General features: G+C 44.1%; 1 protein-coding gene across 3 annotated transcripts in view; it reads left to right on the top strand.

The window, feature by feature from the left end:
• rock2a (rho-associated, coiled-coil containing protein kinase 2a) overlaps positions 1-26,302 on the top strand; it is a 42,146-nt gene extending 15,844 nt beyond the window's left edge. The window contains exons 2-32 of one of the 3 annotated variants that reach the window (XM_021574136.2): positions 7,109-7,190; positions 7,270-7,370; positions 7,506-7,643; positions 8,363-8,623; positions 8,836-8,980; positions 9,178-9,316; positions 11,066-11,157; positions 11,349-11,508; positions 11,708-11,771; positions 16,519-16,607; positions 16,746-16,794; positions 16,924-17,059; positions 17,139-17,230; positions 17,341-17,587; positions 17,678-17,784; positions 17,879-18,059; positions 18,168-18,513; positions 18,655-18,724; positions 18,839-18,942; positions 19,216-19,402; positions 19,728-19,821; positions 19,940-20,034; positions 20,167-20,358; positions 20,562-20,730; positions 21,239-21,309; positions 21,411-21,499; positions 23,010-23,088; positions 23,210-23,474; positions 23,673-23,886; positions 24,473-24,554; positions 24,829-26,302. In XM_021574136.2, coding sequence (XP_021429811.2) covers positions 7,109-7,190; positions 7,270-7,370; positions 7,506-7,643; positions 8,363-8,623; positions 8,836-8,980; positions 9,178-9,316; positions 11,066-11,157; positions 11,349-11,508; positions 11,708-11,771; positions 16,519-16,607; positions 16,746-16,794; positions 16,924-17,059; positions 17,139-17,230; positions 17,341-17,587; positions 17,678-17,784; positions 17,879-18,059; positions 18,168-18,513; positions 18,655-18,724; positions 18,839-18,942; positions 19,216-19,402; positions 19,728-19,821; positions 19,940-20,034; positions 20,167-20,358; positions 20,562-20,730; positions 21,239-21,309; positions 21,411-21,499; positions 23,010-23,088; positions 23,210-23,474; positions 23,673-23,886; positions 24,473-24,542 — 4,128 coding nt within the window. In that variant the 3' untranslated portion in view covers positions 24,543-24,554; positions 24,829-26,302. The remainder of the gene's footprint in view (positions 1-7,108; positions 7,191-7,269; positions 7,371-7,505; positions 7,644-8,362; positions 8,624-8,835; positions 8,981-9,177; positions 9,317-11,065; positions 11,158-11,348; positions 11,509-11,707; positions 11,772-16,518; positions 16,608-16,745; positions 16,795-16,923; positions 17,060-17,138; positions 17,231-17,340; positions 17,588-17,677; positions 17,785-17,878; positions 18,060-18,167; positions 18,514-18,654; positions 18,725-18,838; positions 18,943-19,215; positions 19,403-19,727; positions 19,822-19,939; positions 20,035-20,166; positions 20,359-20,561; positions 20,731-21,238; positions 21,310-21,410; positions 21,500-23,009; positions 23,089-23,209; positions 23,475-23,672; positions 23,887-24,472; positions 24,555-24,828) is intronic. The other 2 variants (XM_021574137.2, XM_021574138.2) reach the window with 2 other exon arrangements.

The raw sequence follows: 26,302 nt of genomic DNA on the forward strand, positions 1-26,302 counted from the left end.
GTCCTACTCCTCTTTAATGCTAACTTGCTGGATATTGGCGGGAACTGGAACACGCTGTTGTACATGTCGATCCAGAGCATCTCAAATGTGCTCAATGGGTGTAGGTGACATGTCTGGTGAGTATGCAGGCCATGAAAGAACTGGGACTTTTTTCAGCTTCCAGGAATTGTGTGCATGCATTATCATGCTGAAACATGAGATGATGGCAGAAAGATGGTGCGTGCGTATGTATTCACCCCCTTTGCTATGAAGCCCCTAAATAAGATCTGGTGCAACCAATTACCATCTGAAGTCACATAATTAGTTAGATTGCACACAGGTGGACTTTATTTAAGTGTCACAGGATCTCAGTATATATACACCTGTTCTGAAAGACCCCAGAGTCTGCAACACCACTAAGCAAGGGGCACCACCAAGCACGCAGCACTATGAAGACCAAGGAGCTCTCCAAACAGGTCAGGGACAAAGTTGTGGAGAAGTACAGATCAGGGTTTGATTATAAAAAAAATATCCAAAACTTTGAACATCCGACAGAGCACCATTAAATCCATGATTAAAAAATTGAAAGAATATGGCACCACAACAAACCTGCCAAGAGAGCGCAGCCCACCAAAACTCACTGACCAGGCAAGGAAGGCATTAATCAGAGAGGAAACAAAGAGACCAAAGAAAACCCTGTGAAGGAGCTGCAAAGCTCCACAGCAGAGATTGGAGTATCTGTCCATATGACCACTTTAAGCCATACCCTCAACAGAGTTTCACCTTCCAGCAGGACAATGACCCTAAGCATACTGCTAAAGCAACACTCGAGTGGTTTAAGGGGAAACATTTAAATGTCTTGGAATGGCCTAGTCAAAGCCCAGACCTCAATCCAATTGAAAATCTGTGGTATGACTTAAAGATTGCTGTACCCCAACGGAACTCATCCAACTTGAAGGAGCTGGAGAAGTTTTGCCTTGAAGAATGGGCAAAAATCCCAGTGGCTAGATGTGCCAAGCTTATAGAGACACACCCCAAGAGACACACAGCTTTAATTGCTGCAAAAGGTGTCTCTACAAAGTATTGACTTTGGGGGGGATGAATAGTTATGCATGCTCAAGTTTTTTTGTCTTATTTCTTGTTTGTTTCACTATAAAACATATTTTGCATCTTCCAAATGGTAGGCATGTTGTGTAAATCAAATGATACAAACCCCCCAAAAATCAATTTTAATTTCCGGTTGTAAGGCAACAAAATAGGAAAAATGCCAAGGGTGGTGAATACTTTCGCAAACCACTGTACTGCCAAATTCTCAAAAGTGACGTTGGAGGTGGCTTATGGTAGAGAAATTAACATAAAATTATCTGGCAACAGCTCTGGGGGGCATTCCTGCAGTCATCATGCCAATTGCAAGCTCCCTCAACTTGAGACATCTGTGGCTTTGTGTTGTGTGACACGACTGCACATTTTAGTGGCCTTGTATTTTCCCCAGCACAAGGTGCACCTGTATAATGATCATGCTGTTTAATCAATCAACTTCTTGATATGCCACACCTGTCAATTGGATGGATTATCTTGTCAAAGGAGAAAGGCTCACTAACAGGGATGTAAACCAAATTGTGCACAACATTTTTGAGAAATAAGCTTTTTGTGCGTATGGATATTTCCCTTGACGGAATTATGCTATATGTAAAAAATGGCTCAACTAACCCCACTATCTCCCAATGAAATTATCAATTGGACAGACGCTGCTGCTGCCAACAATATATCGTTTTTTGTATTTCTTTTCATCCATTTCTCTCAGCTTCTCCTTCGACAGTTTTCAAGCTTGCCATGCATATATTGTATTCTTCTACAAGCTGGTGTGCTTACATTTTGTTAGATGAACGATTGATTATGATTGTGTTGTATTTTGGTAGAGATTGACTTGTGTGGCCTGTTATCAACTTCGGCCACACTGCGTCTCCCACTGAATCATGTTTCTAAGACGTTGCCATGCAACCCAGTACATTGGCAGGTTTGCAGTGTGCTTGTGAGCAGTGTTTTTTTTCACTGTAGTTCAGACAGATAAGGGAGAACTGATGAGATAGCAGCAGTGGGTCGGTCAGTGTCCCTGATTTAACATCCCTGTCTGATGAGTTCATACCTATTCATAAAACATTGATAGATAGGTCTATCTATGGCTCTGTAGTTTCCCAGACACTATCTCTAAGAGTTGTAAAGATGTGTGGAAATGAAGGAATTCAGTATGTTACTTGCGTGTACGATGGTCCTAAATTTAGATTTAGGTTAGGGCTGGGTGTTTACATTAGGGTCCTATTTTTGTTTTTACCCCATTTCTCTGTGTGTAATTTTCAATGTTTGGGTCATGGCATATTTTTATAATGCCCTTCAGCTCTGTGCGTATGGGTTCCTTCCCCCAGCCTCCAATAACTGATGGACACACACAGGCAGACACACACACAAACAGGAACACACTGGCCCACTTTACACACACACACACACACACACACACACACAGGAACACACTGGCCTACTGGACACACACACACACAGGCACACACTCACACAGGCAGGCACACACTGGCCCACTGGACACACACACACATGCAGGCAGGCAGCCACTAGACACACACACACACAAAGGCAGGCACACACTGGCCCACTGGACATGTACACATACAGACAGGCACACACTGGCCCACTGGACGGACACAGACACAGACCGACAGGTACACACTGGCCCACTGGACACACACACACACACAGACACAGACCGACAGGTACACACTGGCCCACTGGACACACACACACACTCACACACACACACACGTAGGCACACACTGGCCCACTGGACACACACACACACACGTAGGCACACACTGGCCCACTGGACACCCACCAACACGCACACACTGGCCCACTGGACACACACACACACAAACAGACAGGCACCCACTGGACACGCAGGCACACACACACACAGACAGGCACACACTGGACACACACTGGCCCACTGGACACACACACACAAGCCCACTGCACACACCAGACGGGATGGCTGCCATTTTACGTGCTCCTAACCAACTGTGCTGTTTTGTTAGTTTTTTTTCGCATTGTTTGTAACTTATTATGTACATAAAGTGACTTATACTGTCTCTTATGACTGAAAAGAGCTTCTGGACATCGGAACTGGACGAAGATTTTTTTATTTAATGAGTCGAAGGATTTACTGCTTTACGGAGAACAGATCCAAATCCCCGTCATTCGCGTGATGAAAAGGCGGAGATACCGAGGAAAGAGGTGCCTTGTTAGAATTCGTAGGCGAGTGAGTAAGTCACCATTACCATCGGTTCTATTGGCCAACGTGCAATCACTGGAAAACAAACTCTGTGATCTACGGTCGAGACTATCCAACCAACAGGACATGAAAAACTGTAATATCTTATGTTTCCCCGAGTCTTGGCTGAACGACGACATGGATAATATAGAGCTGGCTTGTTTTTCTGTGTATCGCCAGGGCAAATTTTAAAGAAGTCTCGAGATATTGCTCACCTGAGGTAGTGTGGTCTAAAGCTTATTATGAGGTACACTATCTACCAAGAGAGTTCTCATCTATATTATTCATAGCCGTCTATATACCACCACAAACTGATGCTGGCACTAAGACCGCACTCAACTAACTTTAGCACTCAGCGGTGCTCCTAGTGGCGGCAGCTTTAATGCAGTCAAACTTAAATCAGTTTTACCTCATTTCTACCAGCATGTCACATGTGCAACCAGAGGAAAAACATTTCTAGACCACCTTTACTCCACACACAGAGACGCATACAAAGCTCTCCTTCGCCCTCCATTTGGCAAATATTACCATAATTATATCCTCCTGATTTCCTGCTTACATGCAAAAACTAAAGCAAGAAGTACCAGTGACTCGATGTTGCGGATGATACGCTACAGGTGCACCAATGTGTCGGAGGAAACACTGTGCATGTATTGCGCCCGGCCCACAACAGGAGTCGCTAGTGCGAGATGGGACAAGAACATCCCTGCCGGCCAAACCCTCGCCTAACCCGGACGACGCTGGGCCAATTGTGCGCCGCCCCATGGCTCTCCCGGGCCGTGGACAGCTGCGACAGAGCTTGAACCAGGATCTCTAGTGGCACAGCTAGCACTGCAATGCAGTGCCTTAGACCACTGTGCCACTCGGGAGGCCCCCAGTAGATATTTTCTTAGCTCTGTTTCTCGAGCATAAGCATTTCACATTAAGGTTTACACCTGTTTTATTCGGTGCACATGATAAATAAGATTTGATTTGATTTGATGGAAGTTTGAAAGAAGGGTTCTTAATCTCCCCGGGTGTTGCCCACAAACACGCATGGAATGGACGTTCAGACTCAAAGTATATCTTGTTGTTTTTTGCCATGGATGGCTCTTGTCCAATGGCTGTCCAGTAATGCATGATTGACATGTGTGATCAGTCAGGGTTCTGCTCTGTACCTGACAAGATGCTCTGGGATTTAGGTGCTTTTTTCCCCAGGAAGGATGAGACTTTATTTTACAGTCATGTTGCAAAGGGTATTTATAGCAAGATATTTCATAGGAAAATATGTGGTAAAAATCGAATCTTATGTTGTGAAGTAGCAGGTCTTCCTGGTAACTGTAGACTACTTCACAGGCATCAACACAAATGCAGGTGCATTTTGTAATTGCACATTATTCATGCTTTTTTCCAGTGAACCCTAATTTTGGTTATGACCAATCAGCCATTATACAGTGATGTTTCTAATTAAGTAACAGGTAAATAGTTCACAATATCTACAGTCCACTAGTTATAAAGTGTAGCTTCACTTTTTTTACTCACCGCCTATTGAGTAGGGATAGGCGGGCTGTGTGGAGTTGTCTCTCTCTACAGAGGAAATGACTTGCACACTGAGGTACCGGCTTCATGACACAGTTAAATTATCTTCTGAGTGCTGGGCGGGGTGGATCATTTCCTGTATTGCTGAGCTCTAAGAGGAGATGAGCCGTGTCAATGTGAGCGTCAGCGTGTTTCTGTTTGTGTCAGAGTGAGCGTGTGTCTGTGTGCTTCTTCTCCTCAAATAGTAGTTCTGTGTGAGGTGCGTCCTTTATTGGGAAGTGGAGTGGAGATGATGAAACAGCTGGCATCAAGCTGTATAGTGTCACTGACTTCTGCAGAGTAGAGAGACGGACGAACTGGGGGGTGAGAAAGAGACGCATGTACAGTTGAATTCGGAAGTTTACATACACTTAGGTTGGAGTCATTAAAACTTGTTTTTCAACCACTCCACAAATTTCTTGTTAACAAACTATAGTTTTGGCAAGTTGGTCAAGACATCTACTTTGTGCATGACACAAGTCATTTTTCCAACAATTGTTTACAAACAGATTATTTCACATATAATTTACTGTATCACAATTCCAGTGGATCAGAAGTTTACATACACTAAGTTGACTGTGCTTTTAAACAGCTTGGAAAATGATGTCATGGCTTTAGAAGCTTCTGATAGGCTAATTGACATAATTTGAGTCAATTGGAGGTGTGTCTGTGGATGAATTTCAAGGCCTGCCTTCAAACTCAGTGCTTCTTTGTTTGACATCATGGAAAAATCAAAAGAAATCAGCCAAGACCTCAGAAAAAAATGTGGACCTCCACAAGTCTGGTTCATCCTTGGGAGCAATTTCCAAATGCCTGACGGTACCACGTTCATCAGTACAACAATAGTATGCAAGTATAAACAACATGGGACCACGCAGCCGTCATACCGCTCAGGAAGGAGACACTTTCTGTCTCCTAGAGATGAACGTACTTTGGTGCGAAAAGTGCAAATCAATCAAACCTTGTGAAGATGCTTGAGGAAACAGTTACAAAAGTATCTATATCCACAGTAAAACGAGTCCTATATTGACATAACCTGAAAGACTGCTCAGCAAGGAAGAAGCCACTGCTCCAAAACCACCATGAAAAGCCAGACTGCGGTTTGCAACTGTACATGGGGACAAAGATCGTACTTTTTGGAGAAATGTCCTCTGGTCTGATAAAACAAAAATAGAACTGTCTGGCCATAATGACCATCATTATGTTTGGAGGTAAAAGGGGAATGTTGCAAGCCGAAGAACACCATCCCAACTGTGAAGCACAGGGGTGGCAGCATCATGTTGTGGGGGTGCTTTGCTGCAGGTGGGACTGGTGCACTTTATAAAATCGATGGCTTCATGAGGATGGAAAATTATGTGGATATATTGAAGCAACATCTCAAGACATCAGTCAGGAAGTTAAAGCTTGGTCGCAAATGGGTCTTCCAAATGGACAATGACAACAAGCATTCTTCCAAAGTTGTGGCAAATGGCTCAAGGACAACAAAGTCAAGGTATTGGAGTGGCCATCACAAAGCTTGTGGAAGGCTATCTGAAATGTTTGACCCAAGTTAAACAATTTAAAGGCAATGCTACCAAATACTAATTGAGTGTATGTACTTCTGACCCACTGGGAATGTGATGAAATAAATAAAAGCTGAATTAAATCATTCTCTCTACTATTATTCTTACATTTCACATTCTTAAAATGAAGTGGTGATCCTTACTGACCTAAGACAGGGAATCTTTACTAGGATTAAATGTCAGGAATGGTGAAAAACTGAGTTTAAATGTATTTGACTAAGGTGTATGCAAACCTCCGACTTCAACTGTAGGATCTGAAAGGTTCTAGGAAGGTCTGTTGTAATGTTTTTCTTGGCACATATGAAGATGAATGTTATAATTGTTGTAATGTTATTCTTGACACATCTTCATACAAATATCTGAGAGAATGACAGCTGTCAAATCCACTGCCCTACATTCTCTGTTTTATCCTTGTTATGAGTTATGTCAATTCCACTTCAATGTTATGGAATTTTTATTAGATCACATTTTATGCCCTATACCTGAATTAAATTAATTGAAATGGACACATGTTATACCCAATTTTTGTGGCACTTAAATGTCCTCATTGTTTTGGGTAAAAAGTTTAATTACACCCCAGAAATAACGCTCCCACATTCACTTTGCTTGATTGCATGTTATGTTGATTTATCTTTTCCAATTAATGAGTCTTCTCCTTTCTCTATTTCAGGATTCTATCAATGCCTTCGTTCTAGATCTAGACTACCCTGCCCTACGGAAAAACAAAAATGTAGAAACCTTTTTAAACAGATGTAAGTATGTTTGGTAATAGTAAAGATGTGTGTGTGAATATGTGTGTGTGGATGGCTGACTCCTCTCTTCTCCATGCAGATGAGAAGGTGATGGGGCACCTACGGGACTTTCAGATGAAGTCTGAGGACTTTGACAGGGTGAAGGTGATCGGCAGAGGGGCGTTTGGGGAGGTTCAGCTGGTGAGATGTATTTATTTTTGTATTTCATCAAGATGTGAAGCATCTGCGTATTGCGTACACCACTTAGTTTTGACTCTCCCTTTGTGTATTTTTCCATCTCTCTTTTTGTCTCTTTAATTCCTTTGTTTCCCCCAGGTTCGACACAAAGCCTCTCAGAAAGTGTACGCCATGAAGCTGCTGAGCAAGTTTGAGATGATAAAACGCTCAGACTCTGCCTTTTTCTGGGAGGAGAGGGATATTATGGCCTTCGCCAACAGTCCCTGGGTCGTACAAGTAAGACCTGACACACACACACACACACACCTATATACTCAACCGGGATTCGTCGGACCAGGCAATGTTTTTCCACTCCTCAGTTGTCCAGTGTTGGTGATCGCGTGCCCACTGGAGCCGCTTCTTCTTGTTTTTAGCTGACAGGAGTGGAACCCGGTGCTTTTGTCTGCTGCAATCGCCCATCCATGACAAGGACCGATGAGTTGTGTGTTCCGAGATGCCGTTCTGCACACCACTGTTGTTCTGAGACCTCTCATCAACGAGCTGTTTTCACCCACAGGACTGCCGCTGACTGGATGTTTTTTGTTTGTCACACCATTCTCGGTAAACCCTGGATACTGTTGTGTGTGAAAAGCCCAGGAGGCCGGCCGTTTCTGAGATACTGGAACCGGTGCACCTGGCCACGCTCAGCCGCTTAAGTCACTCGTTTTGCCCATTCTAAGGTTAAATCGAATAGTAACTTAATGTCTTGTTGCCGGTCTGCCTGCCTTATATAGCAAGCCACGGCCACGTAACTCACTGTCTGTAGGAGCAAACCATTTTCATGAACGGGTTGGTGTACTTAATAAACTGGCCACTGAGTGTATAATATATTGTATAACAAGACAGGACAAAAACAGATTTTAAAACGATCTGCACAAACAATATCAAATCAAAATTGTGTGATGGAAGATAAACCCTGTAACCTGTATTGTCTTTGCTTTCCGGTCTATGTCTAGTTGTGCTGTGCCTTCCAAGATGACCGTTACCTCTACATGGTGATGGAGTACATGCCTGGAGGGGACCTGGTGAACCTCACCAGTACCTACGATGTGCCTGAGAAGTGGGCCCGGTTCTACACGGCCGAGGTGGTCATGGCACTGGATGCCATCCACTCCCTGGGTTTCATCCACCGCGACGTCAAGCCTGACAACATGCTCCTGGACCGCCACGGACACCTCAAACTGGCCGACTTCGGAACCTGCATGAAGATGGACTCTGTGAGGACCACATTTTCCACTTGTTCCAGCTGTGCAGTGTGCTAAAGAGAGCATTACTCACAATACTTCCAGCGGAATAGCTTGTGCCTAGCTGTGCTTTCAGTTAACACTTATTTGATAAGCGCTCATTAAAACTTAACTGTATATACTTGATGATTCATACTTGGTTTGCTTGAGAAAATGTGTCTAACTGAAGGATTGCCTGGTTACAGACTGGGATGGTGCACTGTGACACAGCGGTTGGCACTCCAGACTACATCTCTCCAGAGGTTCTAAAGTCGCAGGGTGGAGATGGTTACTACGGACGGGAATGTGACTGGTGGTCTGTAGGGGTCTTCATCTTCGAGATGCTAGTCGGTGAGTTGGGGTTGTCTTAACTCCTTGGTGTTTATGTTCCCGGTCTTTGTTTGTCTAAAAATAATGACTCAGAATCTTAGTTTACACTAACTGAAGATATATCAAGTCTGCCTATAAAAAAAGATATTGGAGAACTTGTAAGCAAATTGCTTATAAGTAAACATAGTGTAATTATTTCTGTGCTATGTTCCCATTAGGTGACACACCATTCTATGCCGACTCCCTTGTTGGAACATACAGTAAGATCATGGATCACAAGAATTCCCTCAACTTTCCAGATGACGTAGAGATCTCCAAAGATGCCAAAAACCTCATCTGTGCCTTCCTGACAGACAGGTAACAATGATATTAAGAATAATCACCACAGTTACAGATTTAAACTTCAAGTTACAGTTTGCAAAGTCATTTTTGTAGGAGTCTGACCGATATCCAGACTATTTTCAGACGGAACTATCCCAGCTTTTTCCCTGGCCACTAACATGCAGTTGAAGTCGGAAGTTTACATACACTTAGGTTGGAGTCATTAAAACTCGTTTTTCAACCACTCCACAAATTTCTTGTTAACAAACTATAGTTTTGGCAAGTCGGTTAGGACATTTACTTTGTGCATGACACAAGTAATGTTTCCAACAATTGTTTACAGACAGATTATTTCACTGTATCACAATTCCAGTGGGTCAGAGGTTTACATACACTAAGTTCACTGTGCTTTTAAACAGCTTGGAAAATTCCAGAAAATGATGTCATGGCTTTAGAAGCTTCTGATGGGCTAATTGACATAATTTGAGTCAATTGGAGGTGTATCTGTGGATGTATTTCAAGGCCTACCTTCAAACTCAGTGCCTCTTTGCTTGACATCATGGGAAAATGAAAAGAAATCAGCCAAGGCCTCAGAAAATAATGTGTAGACCTCCACAAGTCTGATTCATCCTTGGGAGCAATTTCCAAATGCCTGACGGTACCACGTTCATCTGTACAAACAATAGTATGCAAGTATAAACAACATGGGACCACGCAGCCGTCATACCGCTCAGGAAGGAGACGCTTTCTGTCTCCTAGAGATGAATGTACTTTGGTGCGAAATTTGCAAATCAATCCCAGAACAACAGCAGAGGACCTGTGAAGATGCTGGAGGAAACAGTTACAAAAGTATCTACATCCACAGTAAAACAAGTTCTATATCGACATAACCTGAAAGGCCGCTCAGCAAGGAAGAAGCCTATGCTCCATGAAAAGCCAGACTGTGGTTTGCAACTGCGCATGGGGACAAAAATCATACTTTTTGGAGAAATGTCCTCTGGTCTGATGAAACAAAAATATAACTGTTTGGTCATAATGACCATCGTTATGTTTGGAGGGAAAAGGGGGAGGCTTGCAACCCGTAGACACCATCCCAATTGTGAAGCACAGGGGTGGCAGCATCATGTTGTGGGGGTGCTTTGCTGCAGGAGTGACTGGTGCACTTCACAAAATAGATGGCACCATGAGGATGGAAAATTATGTGGATATATTGAAGCAACATCTCAAGACATCAGTTAAAGCTTGGTCGGAAATGGGTCTTCCAAAGTTGTGGCAAATGGCTAAAGGACAACAAAGTCAAGGTATTGGAGTGGCCATCACAGAGCCCTGACCTCAATCCTATAGAGAATTTTTGGGCAGAACAAGCGTATGAAAAAGTGTATGCGAGCAAGGAGGCCTACAAACCTGACTCAGTTACACCAGCTCTGTCAGGAGGAATGGGCCAAAATGTATTGTGGGAAGCTTGTGGAATGCTACCTGAAACGTTTGATCCAAGTTAAACAATTTAAAGGCAATGCTACAAAATACTAATTGAGTGTATGTAAACTTCTGACCCACTGGGAATGTGATGAAAGAAATAAAAGCTGAAGTAAATAATTCTCTCTACTATTATTCTGACATTTCACATTCTTAAAATAAAGTGGTGATCCTAACTGACCTAAGACTGGAAATTTTTACTCGGATTAAATGTCAGGAATTGTGAAAAACGGAGTTAATTTTATTTGTCTAAGGTGTATGTAACCTTCTGACTTCAACAAAGTCTATGGCCCTGTTTTGGGTTTTTAGGGAGGTGCGACTGGGCCGCAACGGGGTGGAGGAGATCAAACGACACCCCTTTTTCAAGAATGACCAATGGAACTTCGACAGCATCAGAAACAGTAGGTGTCTGCCATACAGCCAAGTACATTTTATTTATTTATAAGATCATCCTGGTACAATAGAAAACATATTACATATGGTTACCTAGAAATTACAGAAATAACATCAATATTTCCTTCTTTCTCTCCCCCCCACCTCTCCTCCCACTCTCCCCCCCACCTCTCCTCCCACTCTCCCTCCCACTGTTTAGCGGCGGCTCCTGTGGTTCCAGAGTTGAGCAGTGACATTGACACTAGCAACTTTGATGAGATAGAAGATGACAAGGGTGACGTGGAGACCTTTCCTACTCCTAAGGCTTTTGTGGGAAACCAGCTTCCTTTCGTCGGCTTCACATACTTCAAGGAAGACCAGTAAGTCTGCAGACTTCATGTCTCACTTTCACAGTCCTTCCTCATCATGGACAGTATTTTTTACTTAGTAACTCATGTGTAGTGGATGTCTACGTTTCACACAAGCTTTGATTATGTTAAAAACTCTGAAAGTGTGTATTAATGTGTGTATGTGTGTGAGCTGTTAGTTCTTCATCAAATACCAATGTGTTTCCTCCAGGTTACTAAGCGGTGTGAATAACTCTACAGTTGTGACCGTGAACTCAACAGCCTTGAAAGGAGAGGTGGGTACCTACTTGCCTGTCATATACATATAGTTCTCTTTCAATTATTTGTTTTGATATCACATGTGGCGGATTTGCAAGGATCCCCTACTCTCGGAAGAACCTATCAAAAGCATCTGTTGGAGACACAGGTAGAGTGGTGAATGAGGTGAGCCCCTCACCTTCCTTAAAAGGAGCCACTCTCCCGCCCTCTGGTTATTCTCGCTTCTCTTCCTCACAAAGAGAATTAACATTACTCTCTAGTGCTCAGATTGACTGGATGCCTGTTTTCCTGCTTGACTGCTCACAAGTGAACCGTGAAGGTTATCGCTGCCTAGTGTAGGTCTCGAGAGGTTTAGTACTGACCGGAAGGTTTTCGTTTTGTGTAGAAATGACTTTTCTACTTCTGTCTCTGTTGGTAGCTTGCTTCCCGGCTAGCTATTGAGACTCTGTTAGCTCACTCTGCAAGGCTAACTTGGGAAGCTCGCCGTACCTGCAACACGGTAGCATTGCTAGCTCCCTTTTCTCATCTAGATTAAACTATGTTCACCCATTGTGTTAACTAGACCGTCCGTCTCAGCCTCACGGCTCCTTCAGTCACAGGAGCACACTATCTGAAGGCTAACTTCGCCCCCGCACGGTTTCCTTCAACTAGTACTGAGCTAGCTACAGTTACTGCTAGCTAATGCCACTCTAGCCTCGTAGCTATAGCGTTCTACTTTGCTCATTATTGCTAGCTGTTAGCAGCAAGGCTTCTAACTAGCTAGCTTATTACACCATTTACACAATATATTTTTGGCTAGCCACCAGCCACAAAGCTTCTAACTATCTAGGCTACACCATATGCACGTTGCTCTTACAACCGGCATCTTGCTGTCCCCCTAGCAAGCCTTGTTCCTTTATGGCAGAATACAATGTCTGGTAGAGGGGGGAGAGGGATTTTAGAGCCCTGCTGGCATTGAGGGCTATAGCCTGGACCATGGTGGGAAGGATCTTCTCATCCACTATGTCTCTGTTGAACAGGGGCCCGAAAAAACAATAGCCACCATTATCCCGTCCCAGGAAGAGACTAGCCCAGCACTCGAACCCCCACGTTCTTGTGCTTGTGGTTCCATGATTGTAGGGAAAGGTTCCAAACCTCTGTGCATCAATAAGGAACATCCCCATGAGAGGCTCGACGACCCTGAGTCCTGTGAGCACTGCAAACTGCTGACAAGGGCAGGTCTGAAGAAGAGGCTTTAAATGTGCTTCTATATCGGTAGCCCCTCTCTCCTCCAAGCCAACAGAGACAGCTGTGGCTCAGCTCCCCGCAACCATGCCAATTTGGGGCTAGACCATAGAATGCCTCAACTCCCTCCCTTCACTGTTGGACGATGTAGTTTCAGGGGAAGGCGAGTTAGGGGATGATGAGGATGACGATGGAATTAATCTCACGGATATCCTCGAGATAACTCAGGAGATGGGGGCTGGCCCTCTCAGGCCCTGAGAGCAGTGGAACTGCCCCTCCTCCTTTGGAGTTTGAGCTCCTTCATCTCTGCAAACAAGCCGTGGCCAGACTCTGCATTGAGTGGCCGTCTCCTGTGGGAGCTCAGCGTCCGTTAAGGGACTCCTGTCTCATACAGCTTCGATTTAAAATAGCTGCTCCACGCATTATCAGTTTGCCTCAGGGAAGCTAAGAACTAGTGGGATAAAGCCCTAACTAGCTAAATTCTTGCTAGGGGTACCCCTAGCCTGGACATATAGAAGAATCCGAGTATGGCAACCCTCCCGCAGTGGAGCCGTCACTGGCTGACCATCTCAGCCCCTCGCGCCGTGTTACTAAAGACCGACTGGATGCCCCAGTGACACTCAAGGAGTTGTTCGGGCTAACTGTTGCCGCCATGCGGCCAAAGTGTGACATGCACAAGAATAAAGGCGAAGCACGTGGCAGCCGTTGGTTCCTGTATATAGCCCCAGCCTCACTGCTGGGAAGGGGTAATAAGCTGTCCTTGGGGGACTGAGGTCCCTGGTGACGCAGCAGTCTGCCAAGACTCCGGCAAGGCCCCTGAACCAGGCCAAACCTGTAGGGAAGCAGTCTTACGCTGCAGCAGCAACAAACAACCTCTCTAACCTTCCTGAGGGAGATAAGAAGAGCTGGACAACCTAGGGCGGCTTAGAAGGATAGTGTGCAAGACCTATGGCTCTCTGCCCTACCCTCCTTTTTCGGGTTTAACGTTTTCTGCTCCTTCCCCTCTCCAAGTTTTGCAGCAGTGGGAAGGCAGGGCTGCGTTGCGACAACCCTATTCTCAAGCCCCCCCGTGCCTTCTCGGATTTTCAGCCAGGGGCAGTAAAGTCAGCATGTGAGCCCTCCCTCTGTTCTCACCGACATTGGAAGCAGGATGGCATTCGGTCTTTGACATCCACTGTGGCCCTTTTTTACATATTGTGTGAGGCATTTTTGCCTCTGACTGCTATGGCACGAGCTATCCCAGTCAAGCCAGCTCTGGTATGCGCCGATGACGGTTTTCCCACCAGAGGGTGCTGCGACTTTATACAACAAGGCAGGGGAACTCAAACCGCATTTGCTTCCTTGTTCTACGGGAGAGCAGGTTTCCAGGGCTCACCGTTTCCCCCCCCCCTCTACATTGCAAATGCGACTTGGCTCTGTTATGGAGAACACTCTCCATTGAGCTCGAGATAAGTCAAAATAGTGGGATGGGGCGCCTTCACCAGGCATCAGAGCCCCAGACTGCTATCTGGTACTCCCGAGTCCACGAACCTTCGGCTTTTCTTCATCCAGTTTTTTACGGCAATTGGTTCATGCCAAGACATACCAGTTATGTAGCTGTCCTACTGACCAGGATTAGGAATACTGCACTGCAGTTGTTTCCTTCTTCCTACGGCTATATTGCCTGACATCTTACGTCATGGTGCTGGCTGCTCCAGAGAGAGCCCTCTTTCCGCATCTATTTAGACTGACTTGCTGCAGTCTGGTAGAAGCAACAACCCTATGAGGGTCCTGGGAGACCCTATCCCAAAAGACGGTGACCACGCCGTTTGGGATAGAAGAGCTGACACACCATGGAAAAATTGGGCGTAGAATCTATTTACCAAGTCGAGTTGTTGTCCAAGTCGAGCTGTTGTCGTGTGTTCTATGTGTGAGAAATATTCCTCTCGAGGTGCATTCAAGTTACAAGTGCCATAGGGAGGGAAACTTGCATTTTGACAAGCAGCACAACAATCCTTGCAATCATCTTTCCAATCCTATTCGTTTCTCAACTCCTAAATATGCATGAACTGCACAATTTTAAATCCAGATATTTATTTTTCAGCAGCAGCATGGTTAAGCATGTGAGTGCATAGGGGAGAGTGGGGATAAATGTAACACAGGTCAATTTTGGAGTAACACGGGGAAAAACACCACCCTACCTCAATCATTTTTTTTCGGAGTGATTCAAAACAATTGTGATGAGACAGATTACATTTTTATTTTAGCAACATTAATGGCAACCAGGGAAAGTGTTGGGGGAGAGGGTGGGTTACCCCGGGTGGCAGTTTTATCCCAAGTTACCCTAACAGGTAGGCCTACATTATATTCACTGTGTTTATAGAATTATTTGGGGACACAACATTTATTAATATGATTCTAACTAGTTAAAAGATCACATTTGGGATCTGTAATGATTAGCCCTATAGGGTAAATGCAGATAGGCAGCCCCATGCTCCAGCCTATTTATTTATAGCTACATCAGCTGGGCTACAGGTGATCATTCTTATTGCTAATAGCATACCTGATCATATGAACTATGCATAAGCTATATTTATGGTCCATTATGTTAATAATTTTACCAGTATGTTATTAGGCTCATTTCTGGAGGTGGAAAGTATGTTTTAGATGGTGTCAAGCATAATTTTATTTTCATTCATTTTGAAGTTTAATGTCCTTTTAAAAAATCACCAGAATGTATCTTCTCCGTCCTTTATACATGGAAATTCTCCAGGGTGGGTCCCCGACCCCCAAAACAGGGTTGAATGGGTGGTTCCTCTTCCCCCTTGTTTTGGTGGTGCGGGGTCCCCCTCTGCTACATATTTTTCCATAGGAAACACTGCCTCTCCTACAGAATAGTTTACCTATTGGACACTGTTCTTGGGACATATCTCATTAATTGGGAGAGTGGCTCCTTTTAAGGAAGGTGAGGGGCTCACCTCATTCGCCCCTCTACCTGTCTGTCTCCAACAGATGCTTTACGCTTCCGAGAGTAGGTGATCCTAGCGAATCTCCCACGTGAGATGTTTCACTCATAATATCAGAGAACCGGAGTTAGAGAAGTAACCTAAGTTATGTAATTATATTTTGTGCATATGAATCTAACGCAACACTATAATAACAATGTCATAACAGGTCATAATAATATAATTCCTTTGTTTGGCTCAAGAATTATACACAATAATCTGTCAAGTTCTTAGCGCTACTGAAACACTTACGAGGCTTTGCTTCAGGAGCTAAACAACAAGCTAATCCCGTGAAAGCAGTCAGCTCTTTGACTTCCGTGCTGACTGAAATTGTTTTGCAGAGCAAATGAAATGTATTTCTTATCTGTTGCAGGATTTTGTGATGTTAAGTGTTCTCTCTCTCTTTAAACAAAGCTCTTCTAAATTGATTTCACTTGTTTATGGCTTTGAAAAAACAAGGTCAAATTGTGGTAAAATGATACGCTCTAGTTTTAGAGCAGAATCCAGGTGAGGTGTATTGTAACAGTTGCGCCACCTCCTTCCCCTCTTCCTCAAGTCGGCCAAGCTACAGAAGAAACTCCACCAGCTGGAAGAGCAGCTCAATAATGAGATGCAGACCAAAGATGAGCTGGAACACAAGTGCAGGTAGACACGACATGCCCTGGCCTCATACACACACACAATACACCTACTACTATTACTCACTTGCTATGTGATTTAGTCATGTTCTTTATGATATGGGGCGATGAGAATAGTGACATGCACTATGTTCTCTTTCTGTAGAACTTCCACCAGTCGTCTAGAGAAAATCTCCAAAGAACTTGATGAAGAGGTGAGAACTCTGGAGCTACAGTAGCAATAGAGCATACCACTATAGCACACAACTGATAAAAAAAATATCAACCAAGAAATAATTAGTTGTGCACTTCCAACACTGACCTTTGTGGTGGTGCATTGACAGACGAGTAGTAGAAAGGCTCTGGAGTCGAGTCTGAGGCAGCTGGAGAGAGAGAAGGCTCTACTGCAGCACAAGACTGTGGAGAGCCACCGCAAGGCCGAAAGCGAGGCCGACCGGAAACGCTGCCTGGAGAACGAGGGTGAGACCGCTGGCTGAACACAAACACACACACACACACACAGTATACTTTCATATCTAACTTGTGATGTGATCTGCAGTCAACAGCCTCCGAGACCAGCTGGACGATATGAAGAAAAGAAATCAGAACTCGCACATATCCAACGAGAAGAACATTCACTTACAAAGACAGGTGTGGTTTTTTGGGGTATAAAATAACTTGACTGTGTGTTTATGTGCATGTGTTTACATTTGTGATTGGAATGCACATTACAAAGTGTGACTAAGTGATTTGTTATCCAGCTGGACGAGGCCAATGCTCTATTGCGTGCGGAGCAGGAGGCGGCTACACGGCTGAGGAAGGCCCAGACGGAGGCAGGCAAGCAGCTGCAGGCTCTGGAGGCCGGGGGCAGAGAGCTGCAGGACAAGTGCTGCCTGCTGGAGCGCTCCAAGCTCACTCTGGAGAAAGAGTGTATCGGGCTGCAGGCAGCACTGGAGGCTGAGAGGAGAGAGCACAGCCAGGGCTCAGAGACCATCGCAGACATGCAGGGTTAGTGGGGATTTTGTTTGTGTGGGAGAGACTGTGTGTATTTATTCACAGTATGATTTAGCCTTTGGTGACATTTCTCTGTCTCTGTAGGGCGAATCTCAGGGCTGGAGGATGAGGTTCGGCAGGTGAGACAAGCCCTATCCAAAGCAGAGACAGAGAAGAGACTACTACAGGAGAAACTCACCGACCTGGAGAAGGTAAACTTCCACACTTTCTTATGCTCTTTCTTTCCCTCTCTATTTTATGCACTCTCACTTTCTAACCTTCTCTCTCTCTTCTACTCTCCCGTAGGAGAAGAGCAGCAAGGAGATAGACATGACGTACAAGCTGAAGGTGTTGCAGCAGGGGCTGGAGCAGGAGGAGGCGTCGCACAAAGCCACCAAGGCACGGCTCGCAGACAAGAGCAAGATTGAGTCGATCGAGGGCGCCAAGTCTGAGGCCATGAAGGGTAAGGCCCTTCCTGAGTTATCAGGTATGACAAAGGACAGGAATCCATCTTCGGTAAAGAAACTAGACTGTGGTCAGCAGGGTCAAATCCAATTCAATAAATCATTCTTCTCCCTCTTTCCCCTTTCCCCAGACATGGAGCAGAAGCTGCAGGAGGAGAGGGCATCCAAGCTGCGTGTGGAGAACAGGATGTTGGAGCTGGAGAAACACAGCAGCATGCTGGATTGTGACTATAAGCAGTCCCTACAGAAACTGGATGAGCTCCGCAGGCACAAGGAGAGGCTCACCGAGGAGGTGAAGAACCTAACTTTGAAGATCGAGCAGGAGACCCAGAAGCGCAGTCTGACCCAGAATGACCTGAAGGCCCAGAACCAGCAGCTCAACACCCTGAGGACCTCTGAGAAGCAGCTGAAACAGGAGGCTAACCACCTGCTGGAAATCAAACGCAGCCTGGAGAAACAAAACCAGGAGCTACGCAAGTCAGTCAACATTCAGACTCTTTTTTTTTCTCCTTTTTTAATATTTTACCTTTGAATTTTTAGCAAGTAATAACGCTGAGAGAAAGTGTCAACACAATAAAACAATAAACTGAAAGGATTCATTTGCGTTTGTGTCCACAGAGAAAGGCAGGACTCGGACGGCCAAATGAAGGAACTTCAGGACCAGCTAGAGGCTGAGCAGTATTTTTCGGTAAGTCTGCTGCAACACTTGTCTTTGAGAGGAATCCTAACTTGAGATAACTTGCACCCTGTGTATACATTATTGCATTGAATTTGTGATTGATCATCTTTTTGTGTTGCCCAGACGCTGTATAAGACCCAGGTGCGGGAGTTGAAGGAGGAATGTGAAGAGAAGAGCAAGCTCTACAAGGACATGCAGCAATCCCTTCAGGAGTTACAAGAGGAGAGGTGAGTACAGGAAAATGGCCTGGCCCTGCACTGTTTACTGACATTCTAGTGTACAACTCCAGTCCTGCTGAACTTATAAACATCTGCCCAGAGATCCAGAAGAGGATGGGTTTCTTTAGGGTCTGGTTCAAGCTTTCTTCCTCCTTCCTCCTGAGTTCTTGTAATATACATTGTTTTTGATTTATTTACACAAAAAAAGAACACAACCAAAACCCATGTTCAATGCTACATTATAAAACATTATAAAGACATGCTTGACCTGTGACCGCTCAGGGACTCCCTGGCGGCGCAGCTGGAGATCACGCTGACCAAGGCGGACTCGGAGCAGCTGGCTCGCTCCATCGCTGAGGAGCAGTACTCCGACCTGGAGAAGGAGAAAATCATGAAGGAGCTGGAGCTCAAAGAGATGATGGCTCGGCACAAGCAGGAGCTGGTCGAGAAGGACATTACCATTGGCTCGGTGAGTCAGCCCTGGTTCTTCTGTTTCTGGAGGGCCGTGGTGGGCTGCATTGGGCGTGAGCTTAGTGCTTTCGAAAACACAGAATTCAACTGGTCGAATAATCATCAAGAACTTGATGCGCTTAATCAGGTGTGCCTGTGTGCTTGTACTGGGCTGGGACTATAGCCAGGACCAGGAGTGAACAACAACGGAATCGACTATTGTAGCCAATAGATCTATGAGTCTGACTCTGAGGTGACACCTGCTGGGCCTTGAGAATGCTTGCTGCAGCTGAATACTATCAAATTGCATTGGTCTCACTTTTTCTCTGCTCTTTCCTGCCCAGCTGGAGGAGGCCAACCGAACCCTCACTAGCGATGTGGCCAACTTAGCCAATGAGAAAGAGGAGCTCAACAACAAACTCAAGGAGACACTTGAAGGTAAGTTTCTGCCTCCAGACTGTGTGGTTGGTAAAAAAGGTTGGTAAAAAAGGATCATATCTATTTCTGTTCAACATTAGATTGTAACATTCTATTCTTCTATTTGTGATGTGTTCAGAGCTGCAGACGTCCAAGGATGATGAGCAGCAGATGAGCCAGATGAAGCTCACGTTTGAGAAGCAGCTCCAGTCAGAGAAAACACTAAAGACCCAGGCAGGCTGATTTAATGTCATTTCTTCTAGCTTTACAATGTTGCATAGCAAGGAAACCGTGTTGAAGACACTTGCCTTTGTCTATTGTTTTAGATACTCATCATGACTATTTCTTGTCTTGTGTGTTTCTCAGGCTGTGAACAAGCTGGCGGAGATCATGAACAGGAAGGAGGTACGTGCAGCAGGCAGTCGGCGCGGTAATGACACTGATGTGCGCAGGAAGGAGAAGGAGAACAGGAAGTTGCAGCTGGAGCTGAGGTCAGAGAAGGAGAAACTCAACTCCACCATCATCAAGTACCAAAGAGAGATCAACGACATGCAAGCGGTCAGTCCAACCATAACACAACCTAATACTAACCATCACACAACCACCTGTACAGCATTATCATTAATTACCAGAGGGAGATTAACGACATGCAGGTGGTCAGTCACACCAAGATAGACCAACAAAGTTAACAGGGGCCTCAAACTAACAATATATAGACATTTCAAATGTATGTTTCCTTTCTTCCTGTTTGTGTCAAATAGCAAATAGCAGATGAGAGTCAGGTACGCATCGAGCTGCAGATGGCCCTGGACAGTAAGGACAGTGACATTGAGCAGCTACATAACCTCCTCAGCTCCGCCAACGTCTCCTCCCTAGAATCAGCCAGCCTCAGCAGTGGACCAGACTTTGACGCGGATGACGCCTACACAGGTAAGGAGGACCCGTTTTTGTGCATTCAAACACAATGTACAAGCAGTTCTGTTCACAGCCTTGTACCTCTTATGTATGTTTATATTGACATTTGGTTGTTTTTGGTGACTTGCTCTGTCTTGTCCTGGAGTGCCACCTATCTTTCTTTTTGTCTTTGGCATCTGATTGTTTTTGACTTGTGTTGTCCAGTTGCCAGTACTCAGTATAATGGGCTACTGATTACTCTGATGATTTATACATTTATTTGGTTGATATATTGTCCATCATGAAGGGAAACCTCTCTGGAGCTGAAACTTAAACCATTTAACCTTCGTGTTTTGTCGTCGAGTCCGTCCATAATGTGTGCAGAGTGCTGCGATCATTTGATGCATCTACTGTTTACCAATTTTTTTGCATTGAAATAGAAAATGCTATGTTTCCTGGGAATATGTACGAACTGGGAAGCATGTAGATCGATCACAACATTGACCTGCTGTTTTAATGTTTCACCCCTCTCTCACTCTCTTAGAAATGAGACTAGCGGGATGGCTCTCGCTGCCTGTGAGGAACAACACCAAGAAGTTTGGATGGGAGAGAAAGGTGAAGATAAGATTTACAACCTGGCTTTACTGATCAAACATTCTGTAGTTAATATTGTTGATGCGCTACAGTTAAAAGTATTGTTTCTTGTCTCTTTTTAGTATGTGGTTGTGAGCAGCAAGAAGATTCTGTTCTATAACAGTGAACAGGACAAAGAGCTATCCAACCCCTACATGGTGCTGGATATTGAGTGAGTAACGACTATCTACCTGCTCCTCTTGCTTCAATTCAAATCATCATGCTAACACAGATATGCTTGCTCTTACACCAGTTCTACCCTGGCATTATGTGGCTGAGCAATGAAGAGAAACTGAAATGTTTTTTTGTCCATTGTGTATTTCCGTTTGCGGAATATTTAGATGAAGCCTGGAATAAAAGAAAAAGGGCTACCTATAAATAAATTAGAAAAATATTTTGCTTCTATGTGGTAAATGGCACATGTGTACTGTATATAGATTGTGTATAGGCTTGTCTCTGACATGATTCTTCACTTTGTGCCAGACTGGGTTCAAATGCCTTCTGTTTCATTTTTCTCTGTGTGTGTGTGTGTGTGTGTGTGTGTGTGTGTGTGCGTGTTAGATATATATATATATATATCACACATACACAGTGTATATGTACCTATGTATGTACAGTACCAGTCAAAAGTTTGGACACACCTACTCATTCAAGGGTTTTTCTTTATTTTTACTATTTTCTACATTGTAGAATAATAGTGAAGACATCAAAATGATGAAATAACACATATAATCATGTAGTAACCAAAAAAGTGTTAAACAAATAGTGCAAAGCTGTCATCAAGGCAAAGGGTGGCTACTTTGAAGAATCTCAAATATAAAATATATTTTGATTTGTTTTGGTTACTACATGTTTCCATATGTGTTATTTCATAGTTTTGATGTCTTCACAATCAATCAATCAAATGTATTTATAAACCCTTTTTACATCAGCCGATGTCTCAAAATGCTATACAGAAACCCAGGTTAAAACCCCAAACAGCAAGCAATGCAGATGTAGAAGCACGGTGGCTAGGAAAAACTCCCTAAAACGGCAGGAACCTAGAAAGAAACCTAGAGACGAACCAGGCTCTGAGGGGTGGCCAGTCCTCTTCTGGCTGTGCCGGGTGGAGATTATAACAGTACATGGCCAAGATGTTCAAACGTTTATAGATGACCAGCAGGGTCAAATAATAATAACCACAGTGGTTGTAGAGGGTGCAACAGGCCAGCACCTCAGTAGTAAATGTCAGTTGGCTTTTCATAGCCGATCATTCAGAGTTAAAGACAGCTGGTGCGGTAGAGAGAGAGTCGATAGCACGTCACTATTATTCTACAATGTAGAAAACAGTACAAATAAAGAAGAACCCTTGAATGAGTAGGTGTGTCCAAACTTTTGACTGGTACTGTATATGTATGTATATTTTTTTATACATAATTATTGTTTGGATAACCTTGTTTACTATTATGTATTGATTTTTATATTTAATTTAACAATATTTCATTGTTTCACTCTTTATGCACTGAAGAGAACACCAGAAGATTATCACTGATTTATCACAGTGAATTACTGTAATGTTTGTTTATGTATCAATTAATCCCACAAGGGATGGGTTGCCAACTGGCGATTTGACACAAAAATAAAAAATGTTTACCTTCAACATCAAAAATATTTTTGTTCTCTTCCTTTCCTTGTCTTTTTAGTAAACTCTTCCATGTGCGGCCTGTCACTCAAACAGACGTTTACCGTGCTGATGCCAAAGAGATCCCCAGGATATTCCAGGTCCCTTGATTGTTATGGCTCTTTGTTCATGCATTTATTTAACGATTCATGTGATGGGGCTGGTTCATACTGATTATAATGATTGACAATTACCATGATGACCTTTTCCTACTCTCCTCAGATTCTGTATGCCAATGAGGGAGAGTGTAAGAAGGAGCCAGAGTTCCCAGTGGAGCTGGCCAGTGGAGAGAAGTCCAGCTACATCTGCCACAAGGGCCACGAGTTCATCCCTACGCTCTACCACTTCCCCACCAACTGTGAGGCGTGCACCAAGCCCCTGTGGAACATGTTTAAGCCTCCGCCCGCCCTGGAGTGCAGGCGCTGCCACATCAAGTGCCACAAAGACCACATGGACAAGAAGGAGGAGATCATCGCGCCCTGCAGAGGTAGGGGTGTGGGGGGTGTGGTGTCGTTGCTTATAGGAGAGCGGGGTTACATAGACGCATATAAAGACATTGTCAGGGACATATCAAGGGATGGTTAGGGGGTTGAGGTGTGCACTGCTGTTTTTTTGCATAGTTATTCACAGTTATTAAACACAGTTATTAAAAACAATACAAACCCTTCCCTTTGTCCCACTGCAGTGAACTATGACGTGTCCACGGCCAAGAACCTGCTGCTGCTGGCCGTGTCTCAGGAGGAACAACAGAAGTGGGTGGGACGTCTGGTCAAGAAGATCCCCAAGAAGCCCCCGGCCCCCGAGCACTTTTCCCGCTCCTCGCCCCGTTCCTCCATGAAGGTCCAGCCCAGCCAGTCCATGAGGCGGCCCAGCAGACAGCTGCCCCCCAGCAAGAGCAGGTAAGACCACAGACCAGATTTAGACAGTAAAGCTAGGGCTCTGGTGGTTGGGAAAAGGGGGAACCTTACACCTATCAACTACTTAAGATGTGAAAAGAATGTGACTAATGCTAGGTGGATTTAGGCAATGCCCATTACCACTTTCCGCTTTCAGATTGCTCAACTTTGGCCTATAGGACTAACATTGGGCGTTACATGATATCGATGATGATATTGATGATGTGCTTGATTTCTGATGAGTAAATCCCTAGTAAGGCATATTGTGCAGTGAGTTTGGTTGTATTGAAATAGGACTTGGATATTCCCTTCTGAATATTGTTTATTCCTATATTTCTTTAAACTATTGGCTGCTTTCTTGGACCATGCCCAAGAGGTGGTTTGTGTACCTGAATTTGAGAAAATAGATGTTCATGTGTTCTCTTATAGTCTTCGTAGTTGTATATGTCAGGAAATAAGATTTTTATGTACACTTTTAGGTTTCCAGGAACGCCTACTGAATCTGATCATGATCAAACCCTTAACCGTAAACCCTTTCTTGTATCAGACTCCTCCTGAACCCTGTGTGACCTTTGCCCTCTGACCTCAGTCCTCCTAGATCACACACCCCCAGGATGCGACGAGAAGACTCCAAAAGTGGCCATCGACACAAATCATGACTTACCTCTTCTGTGTGTGTTTCAGTTTGACTAGTCATTTTAATGTAAAAGAGAATGTGTTATAATATGATGTTTTGTACATATATTTACAATGACTTTTGACGTTTTGTAATAAAACATGCAATCCATTGGGCGGAGCTGTGTGGCTCTGGGAGGTTGTATGTGTGATAGCTGCGTGCTATGGGGGGTCATGCATGCTGTGGTGCAGGCAATGTCGCGGAGCTGTGGGTTGGTTTGGAGAAACTATGGAGAAACTAATACTGTTTCCCTTTTTCTCTTTCTCCAGTTAACCTTACTTGGAAATGTGGTTCGGGATCGAGGTGGTGGGTGTTTCGTCCTAACACGCAATCAAAAGACTGATAACAAACAATGTTCCACTTGGCATTTCCTCCTTGCACAGCTTTGATTCCACTTCACTCTTCCAGACGACTTCTCTTCCCATTTCCACCTTGATAGTCCTATAGTATTTGGCCTTGTGTCGAATTATCAGTTATGTCCAGTCACTTCAACTGCTAGTCACCCATGAACGATGTGCCAACCTGTCGTCTGTGTGCATATGAAGAGCAACTTCTCTCCAGGTTCCTTTAGGAGAGGGGCGGTTGGATGTCAAGGCCATGGGAAGGGGTTTGGCTTTGGGCTTTGTGTATCCCGATGTTCACTCAACACAGAACAATAGCCTCAATTACGCCAAACAGAGGGTTGAAGCACTTACCTTGACAACACTTAAACAGAAATTCCTCATTGGAAAGCAGAGATCAAGAGGTAAGCGATTTGAGGTGCTCTGCCAACCTGAATGCTTGTGGCCGAGGCAAATACATTTTAATAATACAGTTTACAATTACAAGCCATCATAAGTATCTACTGCAGAACACTACGCCCACAAGAGAATAATACTGTAAACTGGTAGGTGGATAGAGCTGAAGTTCAGATGCTAACACTGACCTTATAGCACTTCACCCTGGCATTGCCTTAATGTACTTACCACGCAGCATGACAATTATTAGAGGGAAATGTTTACTGCACCAGCTGAATGCAATGGTGCACCATTATGCAGCATTAATATCATAGCTTGACTCCTTCATTGTTTGAATGTACGTCTGGGCAAACCAGAGATGAAACACAAGCATTGTATTACTTAGAAATGATACTGTTTATTTTCTATTCAAAATCTACTTGATGACCCCTCCACCATCTTCTGTGTGATGTTGCATGTGTTTTACGTTTTGCCCCTAAGGCCTCAAAGTGCTGTTGACTACATGCCTTTCCTTTTGGTGAATGCACCCGTAGTAAGAATGTTTTTTATTCCTGTGAACAAGTGGGGGGGAAATCGAAAGTTTACTTATTTTTGTTGAAAAAAAAAAAGAAGGAAAAGTTTCTGCAAAGGTATTCACAAGCTGAAAGTATTGAACAGTAACATGCAATAGAAGCTTTTCAAATGTTTTTCTCCGATATTTTTGTAAAGAATTCCTCTTTTGGCACGTTGTGTGTATCTGGCTCATACTACAGCTGGAGAGTGATGTTGTGCTTTGAGTGCTCTCCTTTATCCAAGAAGCTTCTGAAAAGCACGTTTTATACATATAAATATACACGGTATATATTTTACATGACGACATACAGTGCACATTGTATTATTTATACTGCCTTGTCCACTTTGTATTTAAAGGCGCCTCATCCAGACTGCATGTTTGATATTGCTAGAGTAAAGTTCATGATAACCTGTTGAACAATAAATAAATGTATGTGCCTTCTGGTTTATCTCA

This window comes from Oncorhynchus mykiss, chromosome 19 (assembly GCF_013265735.2).
Source record: "Oncorhynchus mykiss isolate Arlee chromosome 19, USDA_OmykA_1.1, whole genome shotgun sequence".
Classification (NCBI taxonomy): domain Eukaryota; kingdom Metazoa; phylum Chordata; class Actinopteri; order Salmoniformes; family Salmonidae; genus Oncorhynchus; species Oncorhynchus mykiss.